The 19,517-nt window shown below is 45.4% G+C and overlaps 2 protein-coding genes across 2 annotated transcripts in view; both read right to left on the bottom strand.

Annotated features, from left to right (window-relative positions):
* INTS4 (integrator complex subunit 4) overlaps window positions 1–7,720 on the bottom strand; it is a 33,221-nt gene extending 25,501 nt beyond the window's left edge. Inside the window, exons 1-8 of the mRNA XM_082279446.1 lie at window positions 7,654–7,720; window positions 6,665–6,859; window positions 4,598–4,715; window positions 3,801–3,907; window positions 3,410–3,595; window positions 1,496–1,546; window positions 746–834; window positions 368–488 (exon numbers count right to left, since the gene is read on the bottom strand). Coding sequence (XP_082135572.1) covers window positions 368–488; window positions 746–834; window positions 1,496–1,546; window positions 3,410–3,595; window positions 3,801–3,907; window positions 4,598–4,715; window positions 6,665–6,859; window positions 7,654–7,707 — 921 coding nt within the window. The 5' untranslated portion in view covers window positions 7,708–7,720. The remainder of the gene's footprint in view (window positions 1–367; window positions 489–745; window positions 835–1,495; window positions 1,547–3,409; window positions 3,596–3,800; window positions 3,908–4,597; window positions 4,716–6,664; window positions 6,860–7,653) is intronic.
* Window positions 7,721–12,559: 4,839 nt separating this feature from the next.
* KCTD14 (potassium channel tetramerization domain containing 14) lies at window positions 12,560–15,968 on the bottom strand (the record flags this gene model as incomplete). The annotated part of the gene is made up of 2 exons (XM_082278797.1): window positions 12,560–13,231; window positions 15,909–15,968. 2 exons carry the CDS (start codon window positions 15,966–15,968, stop codon window positions 12,560–12,562), a joined length of 732 nt encoding a protein of 243 aa, XP_082134923.1.
* Window positions 15,969–19,517: the final 3,549 nt, after the last annotated feature.

Consider the following 19,517-nt stretch of genomic DNA (forward strand, 5'->3'; position numbering starts at 1 on the left):
AGTCTAAAAAAAATGAACTTAAGAGGCAGAACATCTTATTTTCCCACTGAGGTTAATATGGCTTTTCTTGAGTTCAGTTGCTTCACATGTCCTGCGGCAGAGAAATAGGGGCAGGGAATTACGACAAGGATCTGTTTTTTTCTTTAATGCTCAGCCATCTACTCTCAAGCAAAGAATCACTGCACAGCTGAGCTGAAAAAGTGTTGGCTTTCCTCAACCTCCCTCATTTCTTTCACCTCACAATTTTGGGAGAAATTTACCTATACAGTTTGAAACATCCTCCCACTTTTCTTTTCAAATGTATATGAAAAGTAAAGTAACTTAAGAGGGACTGTTCTCTGCTAGAGAAGAAAAGAATGCAACTTACCAATAACTTAGCAGCTTGTACTCTTACAACCCAGGAACCATCACTAACCATATGGCAAATTTTTCCAAAGGCATCATCGACCAAGCGAATTTCTTCATTAGAAGAAGGAATAGGGACGATGCTGACATAGAAAAATCAGTTTGTTGATTGCATTCCATACTGGATGGCATCAATAAGAAACAACTATGCTGAATTCCTGTGAATGTGCAACAAATACCAGGAACCAAACTTCCCTGCAGCAGTGCATTCCCATCAGGCATCAGCCATTTGTACACATCACTTTCCTAACAGCTACTCCTCACACCTACTAGCACAAAACTCTCAGGATGAGGATGATTACTTGGCCAGTACTTTGAGGAGAGTGCATGCAGGACATACCTTTCAGGGTAAAGTTGACTGAGGACCCAAATCAGCTGAACTGCAGCACTGCGCACTTGCTCATAATCATCTGCCAAGAGCTTGCAGGCCTGAAAGAAGATTCACAGTCCAATATTCCTGAAACATCTCCAGCTGAGCTGTCATTCACTTCCCACAGTGTAATCAGCATTCTTGCCACAAAACAGTCAGGACAGATTAAAAATCAAGATGAATCCAATCTTCCCTTCCACTCCCTAGTGTTTCCAAGTTCCATCAGGCAGACTAGTCCTAATCAAGTCAACCAAGGCACATGGTGTGAAACTCCAGAACTGCCTGTGCTATGGAGGAAGGATGAAATGTGAGTCTGCAATAGACCTGATCTGACACAGGCTGCAGCTGCACAGCTTTACTGACATAACAAATACAGGCTTCGTGGGGACTCTCCAATGAACAAGGGTTTGAGCCTTCAGGACTATTTAAGACTTTACCACTATGACTGTCAGATGACAGGAATGACTTCATCACACTTTGCCCTTCCCATGATCACCTCCCCAGCAAACAATATATAACAAAGCATATGCCTTAGTGCATTTAAGCACCACGGATGCAAAATACCCTTTTATTTCCACTGCCATATGACAACAAGGAATATCGGCAACCTAAGTGCAAAATACTCCACCTCTGCTCAGTGCCCTCCTCCTCACAAAATACACTGCCAGAGAATTCAAAGAAACATATGCAAACAAGTACAAAACAAATACAAGGTTTTACCTGACTATAAATAGCTTGCTGTAACTTTAATCCTCTTTCATGAAGCTGTAGCTACAGGAAAAAAAAAACAACAATGCAACAAAATGTAACTATAGGTTTAAGGGACACAGACTAACTTTTCACCACTGTTTTTCTGTTCGAGTAAACTCAGCTACTTGCATTTCTCAATTGCTTGCTATAATTAAAATATTGCACTATCTTGACCATTAAGTGTTTTAAATAATATCCTTGACTTCAGTATAGTTTGTTTAGCTTCAGAGTCATTCATACTTTGATTAGGGAAAAGCAATTTATACAAATACACTGTCTGTCCATTCTCCCAACCTTCAAACATTCTTTAGTGTTAGCCATATTCAACCACAATTAAAACAGATGTAGGAATCCTCAAAATAATTCCTACCATTCCTGAAACATGGAGTCAAAAGTAGTATTGACGATGAGTATTCCTGCCCTGGAAATCTTTCCATTACTGAACCAGAGGGACATTGTTTTGTTTTAGAGTACAGTGTCATGAATCTGGCTTATAAACTCATCTTCCAGGTGAGTCCTACATTGTTTTGTTTTAGAGTAACAGTGTCATGAATCTGGCTTATAAACAGAGGAACAGTATCTGGCTGAATAAAGTCAACCAGAAATATTTTCTTTTCTATATCCTTCAAAGTACAACACAGATTTAAAGGAAAAAACCCACAAACACATGGCAAGAAAAACTATGATCACCAAGGCTGAAAAGTGGTTAGTGACCCTGAATTCATACAAGATGTTCCCATACTTCAAACAACAGAAAGACAGCTTTTTTTCTGCTATAATTATAAACTCAAGGTCATAAATCTTGCTACGGACTTGGCTGAACACCATTACAAAAGTCATGCAAATTACTTTCAAAAAATTGTACCAACAAAAATTGGACCGAGATGAGGTCTAGATTGGGTATTAGGAAAAAATTCTGCACGGAAAGGGCTGTCAAGCACTGAACAGGCTGCCCAGGAGAGTGGCAGAGTCACCATCTGCAGAGGGATTTCAAAGACATACAGATGTGGCTTTTAGGGACAGGGTTTAGTGCTGGGTTAAAGGTTGGACTCAGTGATCTTAAGGGTCTTTTCCAACCTAAATGATTCTGTGAAGGATGAGTAAGTACAACGTCCAGCAGAGGGAGATTTCAGAGAGATTCAAGTGCAATCTGATCTCCTCAAATGCATCTTCCCTCTTTGTTTGGAGGTTGGTAACATTAATTCAAAGATCCTTGTTGACCATCACATTAGATGGAACATTGTTATCAACTTTAAGGGTAATAGAGAAACTTCTGCATCCCCATAAACTCACAGACAACTCACATTAAGCAATATTTTGAAATGCATAGTCTTTGCTTGCATTTCTTCAAAGCTAAAAGCTTCTGAAGGGCTCCCACACAAAAAACCAGTATATAGTATATCTCATGAACAGTTAGAGAATGCTAATGAATGCAAACATGAGGCAAAATATAAATGTTTGCTTTAAAACAAACAAAATTCTTTCTGGACTTATCATGCAGGTTTCCTGTCATAAGCAGCTACCTACTGCACTTTGGAGCACTAGAGGCTTATTGTAGTTCTGCTAACAATAAATCAAGAAATAAATCTCTCACTAAAAGAAAGAGCCTATACACACTCAAAGGAGTCCACAAATTGAAAAGCTTCTTCAGCTACAGCTGAAACCGAAGTTATGAATCACTCAAATGCCCTTTGAGATCTCATGTTACTGTCATATTTCAAGACCTATCTTACTTTTCCAGCTAATTTTGAAACACTAAATGGACTTTTACTAAGTTAATTAAAATGGTCTCTAAACCAAACCTCTTTGCATTAGTTTCCAGCCCTCTCTCAGTTTCCTTATACAACCCCAAACCATTTCTTCCACTGTACTAGCAACACTTACCATGGCTTTTATAGCTGCAGTCCTAACACGAGGGTCCTGATCATTAAAATGATCTCCTATGATCTTCTGCACATCTTTGGCCGCCTGGCTTTCAGCCTCTTTTGCAACACCTTTTTCCACTGGGCCAAGACAGCCAATTAATTGAAGACACTTATTCCTTACACCGTGAGAAGAATCTGTCAGATGCTGTGGAACAAGAGACAAGCAGATGGAACAGGATTCTTACCCTTCTTTCAGCCCTTTGAAACATCATCTTATGTTTCCTAGCAGTTACTCACGTTGGTATTGTAACAGTTTCTTGAGAAAAATGAAAATAATTTAAATACTGACTACCTTTCTTTTTGTCTTGTGGCAACAACAAAAGTTCCCGACCCCAGGGAGGCCGCCTCACCTTGCAGGCTACCTCCACCAGCCTCATCCTGACAGATGGATTCTCTGGGAGTTTTGTGCCAATCACTAACAGGGTGTCCAGCAGCTGAGCAAGGACTTGGTGAGACTCTGCAAAACAAGACAGTGAAAGGCTATGGATCACTTTGCTGAACTCTTACCAGCTACAGGATCACAGACTGATCCACGGTGGAAGGCCATCCTGAAACCTTCTCCTTCCAAGTCCTGAACTAGCCCAGCTCCCTCAGCTGTGCCTTGCACATCACTTACTCCACTCCTCTACCACTACCTCAGTGGTTCTGCTGAACTCACCCAACCTCACCAGCACTAATCTGGCACTGGGGAACCCAAAACTGGATAAGCTATTCCAGATGCAGCCTCACCAGTGCTGAGTAAAAGGCCATAATACCCTCCCTTGACCTGCTGGCTACACTCCTGTTGGTACAGCTTGGTGAGCTGGCCTCTAGCATGGTATAAAAAAAAACTCCAAACACATTTCCATTTCAAGCAAAACTGTCCTGTAGAACAGAGAACTTCAGAAGCAACAGCTCTCACATGGAGATGCAAAAGCAAACTTTGCACTCCTTTACAACAAAGATATACAGCAGGCAGGTCAGAGGAACATTTTTCTCCTCCTCAGAACACGGTGTTATCTGTCATCATTCACAAAACCAGAAAATAAATACTCTAACCAGCAATTTCCAATCATACACCTGAGATGTAAGGCCTTGCCATGTCCCAAATGCTTTGACAGCACGATTCCACCTTGATCTCAAGTACCACATCAAAAGTGAGCCTTACTCTCATTCTGAAGTGTGTTAATGGCATCATCCATAATGCAGTCTGGGGAAAATCCTGCAGTCTTCGACAACAATCCCAGCAAGGATGCAATCTTCAGTCTTACAGAGGCATCATTCTCCTGGAAGGAAACAACACCCCAAAAAAATCCCCAAAACAGCACGGTTAAAGGAAAAAAAAAAAAAGCAGCATATATTACCTGCATGCATCTACTTATTTAAGAAACAGCAAATGCTGTCACAGGTGATAATTACATAAGTAAGCCTCATCAATTAATATTGTTTTAAAATTAATTTCCAAAGTTCATGCATTTAAAAGATTCATTTTGAGGCTTCTACAGACTCTTGCACACAAGGCTCCTGGTCATAACTGGAAGCTCCTCTTTCATTGTATTGCCAAAGATATCCAATACAGAGCAGAAAGACAAAAAGTCATCTGGATGTCACACTTGGATCTTGCCAAGCATTTGGGCAACACTGAACACAGAGGTGCAGAAATAGTACAGTAACAAATACTCCATCTTTCAACAAGGAATTTCACCGTTCCAACTGTTGTATCTTTCAAGGGTTTAAAAAAGACTTTAGTGCCACACACAGCCTCCAAGTGACAAATGTGACACCAAAAGGAGTAGTGCCTTTCTCAACTGAACTGAGAAGCGTTTTTTTAGGGTTGAAGTTATGTGTTTGAACAATGGATACTGTCATCAGCACTGCATGGGGACTGCCCTACCAAAATATTTAGGGATGAAGGAGCAGGAGGCTGCAGCACCATCTTAAACAAAACAATGACAGTCCAAACAACTAAATCATCACATAACTTCCACTGCAGTTACAGCTGTCAGGGTCAGGTTCCTGCATCAAAAGTGCAAGTTTTACAGAGATACTAAGAAGCAAGTTCTTCTGAAGATTTTGTCTTTAAGTAAAATAATGTCAGCTACAGCAGTTAAAAAGCAGTATTTTTAAGAGTTGCATTCTGTAACAGACTGTGCTCTTGCCAGTGTGACCTCGTCTGCAGTTTCATGAGTCTCTCTTCTAACACAGGCTACAAAACAAACTTCAAGCACAAATAGTATGTGTTATTTGTCCAGGAACTCTGTATTTCATAGAATCACAGAAGAATTTATGTTGGAAAAGCCATCTGACATCATAAAGTCTAACCCTTAACCCAGCACTGCCAAGTCCACCACTAAACCATGTCCCCAAGTGCTACATCTACACATCTTTGAAACACCTTCAGGGATGCTGACTCAACCACTGGCCTGGGCAGCTTGTTCCAGAGCTTAATAATCTTTGCAGTGTGGAAATTTTTCCAAATACCCACTCTAAACCTCCTTGGTACAGCTTGAGGCCATCTGCTTGTTCTATTGCGTGTTAATTGGAGAAGAGACTGATCCCTTACACTTTTTTTCATGGACCTGATAGTAGGAAGAAATTCTTTACTGACTGGGTGGTAAGGTACCGTCCCAGAGAAGGCCACCCAGAGAAGCTGTGGCTGCCTCATCCCTGCAAGTGTTCAAGGCCAGGCTGGATGGGGCTCTGAGCAACCTGGTCTAGTGGAAGGTGTCCCTGCCCATGGCGGGGGGGGGCCAGAAGTGAATGATCTTTAATGTCTCTTCCAACCCAAACCATTCCATGATTCTATGACTTAAAAAGTGCTGTTTTTCACAATATAAGCAATAGCTAAAAGGTTTCTCCACTGCTAGAGGAAATGAAGAACAAGGTAAGGAAACAGCAGTCAGGAAAGAGTTAGAACAAGTTGAAACAGCTCTGGACAGATGGGCTCCCAGGAAAACTTGACATGCCTTTTGTCCCTTGCCAAGGTAACTTCCACACAGCCCATGTGCAGGGATAACACTTCCACACCCTTGTCACAGGCTCCTGAAACCATCAGCACAGGGACCAAGCAACACAATCAGAAACACCTGGGTAAAGGGCTGCAGTCCCTCACTCTCAGCCCAGGCTTTTGGCAACTGAGTCAGCAACACAGGAGCCTGGGAGCCCCTCTTGAACATCCCACACCAAGAAAACAAGAGCACAAGGAGCAAGCATGCTTGGCTCCCAGCTTCACCACCTTGTAATAATGCTCCAGCAGGATCCTGACAACCCCTTCCACACTCTCCACTTCCACGGGCTTCCTGGCAAACTGGAGCAGGTACTGCAAGGCATCTGCAGGTGAGGTGGCTTTGCACAGGTCCACGTGGAGCGCTGCTGACTTACTGGGCTTGCTCAGCCGCAGCTTCTTGGTGGACAGCTCCTCATGCTGCTGCTGTGGGCAGAGGGACACGGCTCAGAAACACAGCAAATCCAGACCCACTCCTTCCCACACTCAACATGGGGAGGCCCACGGCAAGCACTAGCCTCTCCTTCATCTGTCTCAGCAAGAAATACACCCTCAGACCGCTGCGGCTCTTACTGACCTGCCCAGACAGTCCCTATCCCCGGGAAGCACGGCCTTTCCCCACCCTAGCCTGGGTCAAATGCTGCTTCCAACACCAAACAACCAACCCACGGCAAACACGACTTCTCGCACTCCCACCGGCCGAGAGCAGCCCATAAACTTGCCGTAGCTCCTTCCCCACTCCCGGGCTGGAGGATGCTGCGTCTTCCCCGCAGCAGTCGCAGCCCAACCCAGCTCACGGATTCACAGAACGGGGCTCACTGGAAGGGACCACAGTGCATCATCATCTGCTCCAACCTCCCTCTCAAGCACAGTCGTCCCAGAGCACATTGCACACGGCTGCCTACAGACGGTTCTTGGGTATCTCCAGGGAGGGAGACTGCACAATCTCTCTCCTTCCCCACACGGAGGGGAAAACCCTCTCTCAGACCTCCCCCCTCCGGCAGCTCCAGCCTCCCTAAACTCGAATCCGACCCGTCCCGCTCCTCCTCAACCCCTCACGGGCCGCCCCAACGCCGACGCCCGGCGGGCGGCCGGCGCTCCCAGGCTCGGCCCCGGCCTGCTCTGGCGGCTTTCCCCACAGCTCCGCCTCACCCGCCGGCACTTCCCGCCGCATGGCAGAGCTCGGAGCCATCCATCCCGGCCCGGGGAGGACGTGTTACCTGGACCACCTTGCTGAACTCCTCATACACCCGCTTCTTCAAGTGCGCCGCCATGACGCCGCACCGCAACCCGGAACAGAAGGCACGGAGCAGCCGCACGGAGGGGCCACAGGCGCGTCCTCTCTTTCCGCCCGGAGGCCGCACTCGGTGCTCCGGCGGCCTCCCGTTGCCACGGCGACGCGGCCCCAAGATGGCGGCGCGGCTCGGCCCGGCCCGCAGCCGGACTCAGCTGCCGGCCCGGCCCGGGGCGCCCGGCTCTCGCTGCGCTGCCGGGTACGCGCCGGCCTCACCGGAACGCGGCCTAAGGGCAGCCTTCCCACCTCCTCCTGCTTTGTGAGCAGAGAGAGAAATTAATGCTCATCGGTTCTGAATGGTGTCACCCTGTTGTAAATGTACTGCGGTGCTGGCTTTCCGCGTGTTCCAGAATTGTTATGGATGGATCGGGATGTCGGTTTTTTCATGTTCCTCAATGTTAGAAAAGCTTTGCCGGGGTTCTGTAATGTAACGCTGTGGAATGTCTGTGGTTTGGGTGGTCAGTTTGGGAAGGATGGGGAGGGGGGGGGGGGGTCTTCACATTCCTGGAAAATCTTATCAGAAGAAAAAAAAAAAAAAAACCGAGACCAGACGGAATGGAGCCAAGGAAAAAGATAAGACTGATAAGATGATACTCAGCAACTCCACAGAATTAATGAATTCTGCACGATGGTGATGAATACGGAATAAGCGATGTCCTTTTACAGACGATCTTTTGGATGTAAAGGTGTGCCTTTGGATCTCTGCCGAAGCACCCGGCCGTAACACCCTGTTCGCTGTTGTCTCCTAATTGTCCCTTTTATTAAACTTTCCTTAAAATGTTACAAAGAGCGAGCCTCGTTTTTCCCAGCTCGGCGGGCGGGGTCGCATCACCGCTGATCCCTGCGGAGGATCCTTCCGCGGCCAGGACCGCATCACCGCGGGTCCCTCCGGCGGATCCCTCTGTTACAAATGTACTGTGGTGTTGGCTTTTCGCATGTTACATCATTGTTTCCCTAAAATGTTACAAAGAGTGAACCTCGTTTTTCACAATTCTCTTCATTAATGAGTATTCCGTGCTCTATTGGTTTTTTATTCTTGCTTCTCATGTTAATCAGTCCACATTTCTCCGTCTTTTTGTTCTCTTTTTCCCAGGTAGGGAGTTGTGCAGCACAAACTGAAGATTCTTTGTTAGTCTCTCTGTTACCTTCCGGTTTCAGCAAAATGCCCGTGTAGTCTATAAATTCTGCATTTCTTGTGTCGGATTTTAGAAATACATCTTTCTCTCCCAGGTTTTGTTCATCAAAGCATATCAGGGTTAGTTTAGCAAAACTTCAAGTTTTGCTGCTTTTCCCAATCAAACTCTAACAATAACAGCCTGTGTAAAGAAACTTAGCTATGTGCTGGCTAAAAGTGACTTAAGACTAATAAAACGCTAATGAATAATACACTGTTTGTGATTAATTAAAACAATTTAAAAGTTAACTAAAACAATGAATTTTAAAAGTTAGAAAAGTGTTATAATTTCTATCAGTATCATAGAATCACTAAAATCAGAAAAAATCTCCAAGATCACCAAGTCCAACCATTAAGTCAGCACTGCCAAGCCCACCACTAAACTCTGTCCCCAAGTGCCACATCTACACGTTTTCTGAGCACTTCCAGGGATGGGGACTCAACAGCCTGTTCCAATGCCTGACCAGCCTTTCGATGAATAAGGTTTTCCTGATTATTTTCCTGGCACAAATTGAGGCCATTTCCTCTTGTCCTGTCCCTCACCTGGCTATGCCCTCCTTTCAGGCAGCTGTAGAGAGTGATAAGGTCCCCCTGAGCCTCCTTTTCCCCAGGCTAAACACCCCCACCTCCCTCAGCTGCTCCTCATCAGACCTGTGCTCCAGCCCTCCCCCAGCTTCGTTGCCCTTCTCCAGGCCCTCCATGTCCTTCTTGGAGTGAGGGGCCCCAAACTGAACACAGGATTGGAGTGCGTGCCAATTAAAGTTTCTCCTGGCAGCAGTCCTATAGACTTAGGAGGTTGGTTGGTGTAAGGCTTTAATTACTCTCTACTGAGATTGTTTTCTCCTGATCCCTAATTTCCACCTCCCTTTTTGTGCCTTAAGCCAGCTTCCCCACTGTAGTGGCTTGGCCCAAAATACTCATTATTGTTTATCTTCTGTGAGATAAGAATTAGGAGAAATGCAAAGCAGGCACCAAACTTGAAAGAATATAAAGAAGTTTATTAACAGACCTAAAAAGAAGGAAAAAACTTATACCACCTTCAGAACTCTCTTCCTCCCCCCACCTTCCTCCCTTCTCCCACTGACAATGTAAAAAGATATTCATTCTGTTTACCACTTCCATAATAACCTTGTTCAGTCCATTTAGAAAGAGAAGTCTTTTCTTGCTTGTGCTATGAAAACATTATCACAACGAGAGAGCCACCCACTTCCAAATATTGTTCAGTCCATTTAGGAAGAGGAGTCTCTCTGCTCGTATGTGAGTCCCTTCCCCCAACTTGCAGTTTTTCCCACAACTGCTTTCGAGGGTCCACTCTTGAAGTTTCTTGGGGTACAATTTTAAGGTTGAGCTGTTCAGAAACAAAAACAGAGGCCCTTCTCCTTCCCTGGGAGCAAAGGGTCTTCCTCATCTTCATCGTTAGGACTCTCTGGGAGCATCTCTAGGGACTGAGGTTTTCTCCTTTCCCATTTGGAGCAAAAGTTCTCATCTGGTTCATCTCTCCCTGTCCAAACTTCTCATGAAATTACAGCTGCGTCAGCATCTGCCTATCTCAGTGCAGGTGCTTTTGCTCACAAGTTGAACGCTCCACCCCCCATATCTTCATGAAATTACAACAGGATACTCTGATATATCATAGCTTCACAACAGAATTTCAGCTTTAAGCATCTCCTCTCTCTCTTCCCTCAGCTTTTCAGCTCTTCACAGCAGTAAAAGGGTTAATCTCACCTCGGCCTTGCAGCCTTGCAGCTGGAATGTTGAATTTTTCTTATCGCAGTGGAGAGGGGGGAGAGCCGAGCCGCTCCGGCTGCCCACGGCAAGGCAGTGGGGGGGGTTCCATGGCTGGAACAGGTCCATGGCTCCAGGATGGCCGTGGCCCGGCCCGGCCTGGCCCAAGCAGGGCCTGGCTGTGCCCGCTGGCCCCCACACGGGGCCCGCAGCCACCTGTGCCAGCGCCGGAAACGAGAGAGAGCTTGGGGGGGAGTTTGTCTGTTCTTAAATGTGGATCACAGAGGTGTTCACAACTTTAAGTGGCTTAGAGAATTGTCCATATTCAAACTGGCCAGCTGATAGGTTCTACCAGGTGCCAGAGGAAACTGTAAGCACCCCTTAGCAAGGACATCCCTTCCGGGACTATGCTTGCTAACCTATGACACCCACCCTTAGTATGTACAAAGTGTAACAGGTCTCTTTAAAGCAGCCTTTTGTCTATTGGGAGGCCCCCTCAATCTCTCTTCTTCCAGGCTGAGCACCACTGAACACTTGATTATGATCAAAAGAGCCTATTCCCTAAACCTTTTTGTCCTCTCAGACACTGACTGTGTCCATTCTGACCAAGCTTCTGAATGTGGGAGATCTCAGAGTCCCTTCACACCTTCTGCACAACTGCCCTGCAGTCCATGGAGTGACTCATGCCTGTCACTCAGGGGAGGTCCATGCTAGGATAAGCACATCTGAAACACAGCTTAATTAGGAGTGATTCAAATCTGTTACCCTATAGACAAAACTTCAGGTCTTTAGAATCTGGGGATCTTGAGGGGAAAACGTCAGTAAATAAAGCACTTCTGCATCATTCAAAAAAAATCTAAAAGTTATTTCTTTGAAATCCCAGGGACCATTCTGTGGTTATTGTCCTTAACTGGAAGAAATCCATCTTCTGAGAAGGAAATATGATCTTTATCAAATCAGCCATTATTATTTTCAGAGTGATTAAACCCAAGCCATCTCCAGTATAAAAATAAACTTTCAAATTCTAAGACTTTTTAAACACCATGTAGAATGCAACTTGTGTTCTGTAAAAGAGAATTTGCAGGCTGTTGTTTCAGTACCACTTCCTTCCCACCAAATCATGGTGGGTTTTCCCAGTTCTTCCAGAAGCTTATATAGTTAGAAATAGCATCATTGTAATAATGAGTGTCATAAGAAAGAGATTGTGTGGTCTGAAAAAGGAGTGCATGTCCTTAGATTATAAACTCCTCACATGGAGGTGATGGTATTTTTGCCTTTTGCTGGTCCTGGACCGTAGCTGAGGCTCTCTGTCTTTCCTCCAGAACAAATAATGAATATTAGTAATAAATACATTGACTAGAGAGTAGGCTGTCTACTGGAGGAATAAGAAAAGATCATAGGACACAGAATCCTTCCTTTTAGCTGAGATTCTAGTGTAGAAAGGAGGGAGAAGAATAGCTTTTGCCTTCTCATTAAGAAACCAAATGTAATTTGAGCATGGGACTCGAGTCATATCAGAGTAATGTCACTCTGTCAGGATTTGCACAGTTGTGGTCTGTTCCCATTTCCACAGAGAGAGTAACTCTACATGTCCATGAGACATATTTGGCATTATTCATTTCCCTTAGGTTGAGTGAGGTTGGCTCAATTCACAGAGCCATCTCTCTGAACTGAATGAATAGTAAGCAACAGTGAAGAGTAAAATTCCTCCTTTTCCTGAAGCCTTTTAAATCCCCTAAAAAGTTATCCCCTAAAACCCAAGTAAAGTGGCTCTTAAGTGCTCTTTGATATGGCAAACAGCCAAAGGAGATCCTTTCGTTAGCCTGCATGTTTCTTCCTGTCCCTCTGGTAGGCCATGGTTTAGTCTCCACAGCCCAGGTTCATTTGTTCCAATAATTGCTTTCTAACGTTCCCTATCCATGGTGGCACTTTGCTACCACCAGGTGAACAGGAACTTGTAGAAGAAGTCGTGCGACTTGAAACGAAAACCTTTGTCAGCAACGTGGGGCTGAAAGGATATTTTATACCCTTTGGCTTCAACATCCATTTGAATGCAGTCCAGCAGATCAGAAATACTTGGCACAGCCTTCCAGGGGCCAAACTTCACCACGGGTTTTTTATCCATGTCCAAACTGTTCAAGGCATCCTGACACCTCGCTGCATCCTCCTCAGTTCTGACCACACACACGATGACGCTGGACTGTCGGGATGCAGCCGCCTCTGCCCTCGCGATGCGGATCATCAGCTCAATGTTCTCACTGTAGCTGGGCACACGAGCCAGAAACTGCCTCCTCGCCACGAGCTCCCCAAAGATCTGCGGGGAGTCCTCAAGCTGCTTGATCAAAGGCTCGATGTTGTAGAACATCGCCTCCTTGTAGACGTCCTGGATGCACTGCGTGGGCACCTGGTTACTGCGCAGGTACTCCAAGATGTATTTGAAGTAGGTGCCCGGCCTGTCGATGAAGAATCTCCCTTCGGAGTCAGTCCTGAGTTTGGGCTGGCCGGTGAACATCTCTGCCAGCTTGGAGCCAGGGTGCTTCTTCAAGGTGCTCAGCGTTGTCGTGTACATCTCCCCGCCCACATTTAACTCCACAATTGGTGACAACTGCAAGTATCAAAAGGGAACAAAAAGCCATGTGTGTTACCAGTCTGAGGTCATCAACATGGAAGTAAAAGGAAAGGAAAAGAGGAAGGAAAAGATTGTGGTTGGAGGACGGAATGAAGGTGTGAAGAGCAGTATGAGCTCCCATTTCTTGGGCATCAGGTGGGAACCTCCACCTGATTTACTGCAAAAAGCAGATGCAGGATGCTTATACAGCCCTCGCAACCAGAGCAGCAGAGACGTGGACATTTCTAAATGGCCAAGTCCTCACTTCATCTTTGGGATGTAGGAAAGTGTCATTTTCCCAGTGGGAAGGAGGGAAAAGAAGTACTGTGCCCAGGGAAATGGTGAGTGACTACAGGATTCAACACTGATCTCCTAAGTCACTCACAAGTGCTGTCCCTATGGGCCACTGTCCTTACAGCAAGAGCACTATGTGAGCTCTCACCCACCCCACGGACAAGGATAGAGCCCAAAGCTGTGCCACTTCATTCTTATCACCTGAACTGTTCTTTTCTCTTCAAAGGGGGAAATAAAGCTCTTTAAAACTTCACAAATAGGTGGAATTGGCTTCCACTCATCTGGAGCTTCAGCTACAAACACTGAAGTAAGACACAAAAATCCATCATGTCACAGGTACAGGACAGAAGCTGCTCAGCAAAGCACTTAAAAATGTATGATGGCTTTAGCTAGGAAGTAAAGGAAACATTTCATGCAACTGACATGGATTTAAGAGAGAAGAATGGAAAGTTTGTGGGTTTGTTTGCATTTTTTTTACCCTCTGTCTTAACACCATTATCTGAATTGGAGGAGGCCTGAATACCTGGAAAGCTGGACTTGGTGTTCACTGGGACCTTCCTGTAAGTTCAGTTCTGAAAAATGTTACTAGCTTCCCTTTGTACTTGGTCATTTTATGTAGTACTCAGCAGATGAAAAGAAGAGGGAAGAAAGAAGACAGTTCTTTTCCCTCCTGCCAGAACTACTGCAATGCAAGTTACAAGCCAGGCCAGGGCCACACCTGCCATTGGGAAGGCGTGAGTCAATAAACAGCCCCGTTTTCCAGCTCACCTGCACTTCCTTGGATCCCATCACACAAGGATCTGCCTCAGTGCTGCTGGTCACATGCCTCAGGTGAAGTGTGTACTTAAGTGCTTAGCTGGATCACATGGGTACAGCCCATGACGTGAGCTGATCTCGCAACCCACACCAAGAGAAGGGGGGGCCCCATGCCCTCTCCCCGTCCTGTTCTTGCACCTACCTACGTGCTCTGCTGCTCACCTCATGCCAGCTCTGCTGCTCTTTCATCTTAGTGAGCTGGATTGGCTGGCAGAGGATTTAACAAGCACAGAGCTGACAAAAGGATGGGACTAGGAAAGGAAAGCCTGCTGCAGGGTGAGACCTTCCTTTTAAACAGGAGCAAACTGTCAGATTTAGCAGAAATTTGCTCACAGCCTAAGCAAGCCAGGGAAACAACAACAGATTCAGGCTAAAGACCCTGCTGGAATGTTGCTTTGCACTAGTGTGGGTAGTTTCATCTCAAGAGCAATCATTTACACTTGGATCAAGGAGAGAAGTACTATTCTGTCTGAGACTATCTTGTGATTTCCACCCACTGAAAAACACAGCCCAAAGCTGTTTCTATAGTAAAGTCTCTCCTTAGGAGATTTGCCATTAGTCCAAGTGATACCAACAGCTCTCCCCACCAGGGATCACTTGACAGGAGGGTCTCAGGTTTTTGAGCCTTTGCTCCTTTTTCAGATGGCAGCTCAGATGTTTCATGCTGTTTGTCACTAATACAAATGGATAACATGTTATTCCTTAACGCAGTAGCCCAACTAACTTCATGTCCTTAAATCTTGATTAATGGTTTTAGCCTGGCACCAAAGTGGTTCCCAGTGGACTGGAAGTACTGGAACCAGCTGATTCCCAATTCTGTAATTAGCCAGCAAGGTGACACTCAGGAAAGTCATTCCATCTATTTGTGCCCCAGATTGTTAATCTGTAAAACAGTTACTTCCACGGGGAAGCATTTTGCAACCTACGTGTGAAAAGTGCAACACAGGAAGGTTGGGTTTTTTTTAATACAGAGAGGTCTGGAGAAGAGATTGTTCAGCTTCACCCAGGAAGACAAGCTGGTTAGCAATAGACTGAGGGCAGAGGAGAGTAAAAGGAAATCATCTCATCATTGATTTCTTCCTAGTAACATGCTGCTTGTCTGAGACTGCCATTAATTTTCCCTATAGCTAGAAAAACTACTGCTTCCAGCTGATGATCCTGCATGTCAACAACACAGGGCAGCTTTTGCATTATTAGAGATTCACAAGAACTGTTGAAACCCCCCCCAAACCTACAACAGGCTTTTGTTTAGGGACATGATCAATTAAAGTTCATATTAATTGAATTCCATCTCTTGCCAAAGGAGAAGAACCATTCTGGTTATTTGCTGTTGTCAGATCTTGGATGCCTGGGAGAGAGCTGGCCCTTCTGTGACACAGCAGGTGCAAACAGGCCAGAGTCAGACACAGCTTTTTAACTAGAATCTTCTTCTTAGGGATATATTTGGCAAGCCCTGGTGTCTTCAGATTAACATATGGGGGAAAAACCCACTCAAATGTAGCCCAGCAGGGGTGCTTTGATCCCACATGAGGGAATTGTTCTCTTGAGCACAGAACTTACTCACCGTGTGCAGGCTGCCGGTGAGCTGCTTCCCGAGGGGCTTGTGCTCCGACGGAATACTCATCTTCCCCAGGAGCTGAGGGCTCAGCTGCTTGGGAAAAGCTGCTGCTCAGTGCTGGTGTCCTGCCACACACACAGGATGGCTCCCAGCTGTGCTCCAATCTTCTTTCACTTGCTCTGTCTTTGTTGGGTCACCATTCCCTTGCTCCCAGCCCAGCTGTAGCCACGGAGGCTCCAGTTTGTCCCAGGCACAGTCTTGGTTCCAGTTGCAGGTGCAGGGAGAGGGGAGGGGACAGCCTGAAAGCAGAAGTATTTGCTCATTAGTTTTCTGGCAACCAGCAGGGCTCAGGGCGGACTCGGGCTGGCTGCCAGCACACACCTCGTGCACTGCTATCTGAGTAGTGACTCAGGGCCGAAGAACCCCTTCCAAGGGAGGCCCAGTGCCCAGGGCACCACCGAGGAGCCCCATGACGTGTGCCTGGGTGTCCACCTCTGCCTTGACAACTGCTTGTATCAAAACCAGTAAACAGTTTCACAGCTCTTTGGCCTCCATGCTCTGCTGCTTTAAAGCACAGTTTATCCCAAACAATTTCACTGATCCCATTTGTCACTACCACTGGTGACAGATCAGGGTGTCTACAATCTGTCTGAGGTGGTGGCATTTTCTTCCTCACCCATACAATCTCTGGACACAGTCATTTGTGCAAGGTGAATAAAATCAAACCTGAATCTCTGCTTGAGCATAAACCATTCTTTTCAATTGGCCATAAATATTGGATTATTATCTTTGCATGACATTGTTTTCTAATATCCTGTATCCACCAAATACAGAATGTGGACAGCACCACAGGTTTAGTGGTTGTAAGACTATCACAAAATCAAAACACTCACAGGGATGTAGTGAAGGTGACCCTGAAAGTACTTAAAGGGGGGGCTTATAAAAAAAGGAGAGCGAATTTTTGCCTGAGCACATAGTGACAGGACAAGGGGGAACAGCTTGAAGATAAAAGAGGAGCGATTTAGATTAGATGGAAGGGAGAAGTTCTTTACTGTGAGAATGATGAGACAGTGGCACAGGTTGAGAAGCTGTGGATACCCCTGGAAATGTTCAAGGTTGGGTTGAATGGGGCTTTGAGCAACCTGGTCTGGTGGAAGGTGTCCCTACTCATGATGGAGGGGGGATTGGAACTAGATCATCTTTGAGGTTTCTTCCCAATCCAAACCATTCTGCGATTCTATGATGATTCTGTGTGTTAATTTATTAAATGCAGAGTATCACATCAGAGCTAGCCTAAATAACCTCTCCAGAACCAGACCACACCCCTGCAGGGTCTCCTTTACTTCATTCTAGGTGATTCTAAGTGCACTGTTGCTTTCAAATTTATCTTCAGGCCACTCATCACTTCTGTGTCTTTGTTTCATTATGGTGGCAAAATTGCCATGGGCATGATTGTCCAGAGATGTAACTTAACATTTGGAATGAGAGACAATATCTTTTATTAGATCACCTGATACAGATGGATAAAACTATCCATGCTTTAGGGCACATGAGGCATTCCCATGTCTGTCAGATTCTGCTTCAACTTGCTTGTTTTGGGGTTTTTTTCCATTTTTTCCAGTTTCTGTTGGTGTAATAAAAGGTGTTACCTCCTCTACCAACCTTGCTTCACTCTCTTTTGTTGCTGTACCAGCAGCCAAAGGAAAAATCTCAGACAAATACAACGCTTCCTAAAAATCTTCCTGGGGGAGAGATATTAATGATGAAAATTGACAGCATGGTGTATAAGGAAATCATTTGCACAAAATCTGCATTGTGCTCATGGACACCAGCTTTGTCGCTTTTGAATACTCCGGGATTTTGCTGGATCTGTATCCTCACAGAAGGAAGCATTGATCTGAGCAGGAGCTTGAGGCACAGAGGGAAAAACAATTACGATTTAGACTCATTCCCTTCCCTTGAGAAAAAAGCCTGGCCTCACGAAAGGCTCTGTCAAAGCTGGGCCCAGAGTCTTTTGAATGCTTTGTGCATTTGGGTAAACCTGTCATTAAACCCATCTTGCATTTTGCTTCTGGTTCTCTGAAGCATCCTGAGGGATCCTCAATGAGAACCTCTGAGTTCTCTCTGCTGCTTTGAATACAAATGCATGAATTTTCCCTATGCCAGACCAGCAGAATTGGTAGTGCTGGATGCACCAGTGGGGTCTGCTTAGGACACCAAGTTTTGTGACTTAAAATAAATTTTAAAAGATAAATGCATACTGGAAAACAGGGAGGCCTGGAAGGTCTTCATGTTCTGGACTTCTAAGTGCTGCAAATCCCATTCTTTGGGCTGGCTTATGGAGGTGTTTCAGAAAATATCCTGGATATAGCTGACAGAGTTCACATCCACCACGTCTTCGATGCTGGAGGTGCTTCTCTTTCCTTCTGCAGCTGCAGAACTGGATAGACAGGTAGGCCATCACCTCTCTGCTCACACAAGCTTTTCACCAGGGCAGGGTGAAGGGCAGTAGATGAGCTTACCTTGCTCATCTGAGAGATTTCCCCAAATCATAATCAAGGGTGACTAATGGCATTTGAGGCCAAACCTTCAATGCCGCAACAGAAATCCTTACCACTTTAGCAAAAGGAATAGTTGCCAGCTCATGTCCACAACTCTCTTCTACTGCTGCACCAACCACGACTGGTCCTTCAGTGTGATAAACACACTGGTCTGGTTCCTCTGCCCACAGTTTCTGTTTGATGTAAAAAGGATATTTCCAAGACCATAAGCTCTTTCAGGCAGAGACCATCCTTTCCCTATTTTTGCATGAAAGAATTAGCCTGTGCCTGGGCCTTGGATGAGCAACCCCAATATGAATCATAATAATAATATTAGTGCTTAGAAATTTGGGTTTACCAAAGAAGAATACTTGACAGTGGCTTTGTGGGGAATGAATATGTGGTTTTTTGAAAATGGTATAAATATGTATGTAACAGTGAGCTGGAATGTCTCTGTGCTGGTACACACATTTACTCAGAGGGTGATGAGGCACTGGCACAGGTTGCCCAGAAAAGTTATGGCTGCCCCACCCCTGGAATTGTTCAAGGTCAGGTTGCATGGGGACCTGATGAAACTGATCCAGTGGGTGGCATCCCTGCCCATGGCACAGGGGTTTGGAACTAGAAGATCTTTAAGGTCCCTTCCAACCTAAACCACTCTATGATTCTGTTACTATGCATCAGTTTGGAGAATAGTACTATCCATAAAAGTATTTATAAATTATTTATTTCCTTAATATATTGAATTGGCAGCCTCTTTTTAAGAGACTCAGCTGTTCAAGAACCACTCCTAAATCAAATACCATGTGCAAACACTGTCAGCATTCCTAACTGGTGCCTTCCAGCCATTTATCAGCCCCACCCACTTTCTCAGGTTGGATGGTTGAAGGATTGTATCTGAGATCTGAGCTGGCCACAGTACATTCCACAGTTAAACAGCAGAACAATTTTTCGCTTTTATTTTCTGTGCAATTAGAGTTTCACTAAAATAAAAGCAAGGCAGGAAATTCCTGCTCTTTTCTTCCTTTTACAGTGCTGTGGATCTTCAATTGCTGCTGAGCAATCAGGGCCCCAC

The sequence above is a fragment of the Coloeus monedula genome (genome assembly GCF_965178545.1).
Source record: "Coloeus monedula genome assembly, chromosome: 3".
NCBI lineage: Eukaryota > Metazoa > Chordata > Aves > Passeriformes > Corvidae > Coloeus > Coloeus monedula.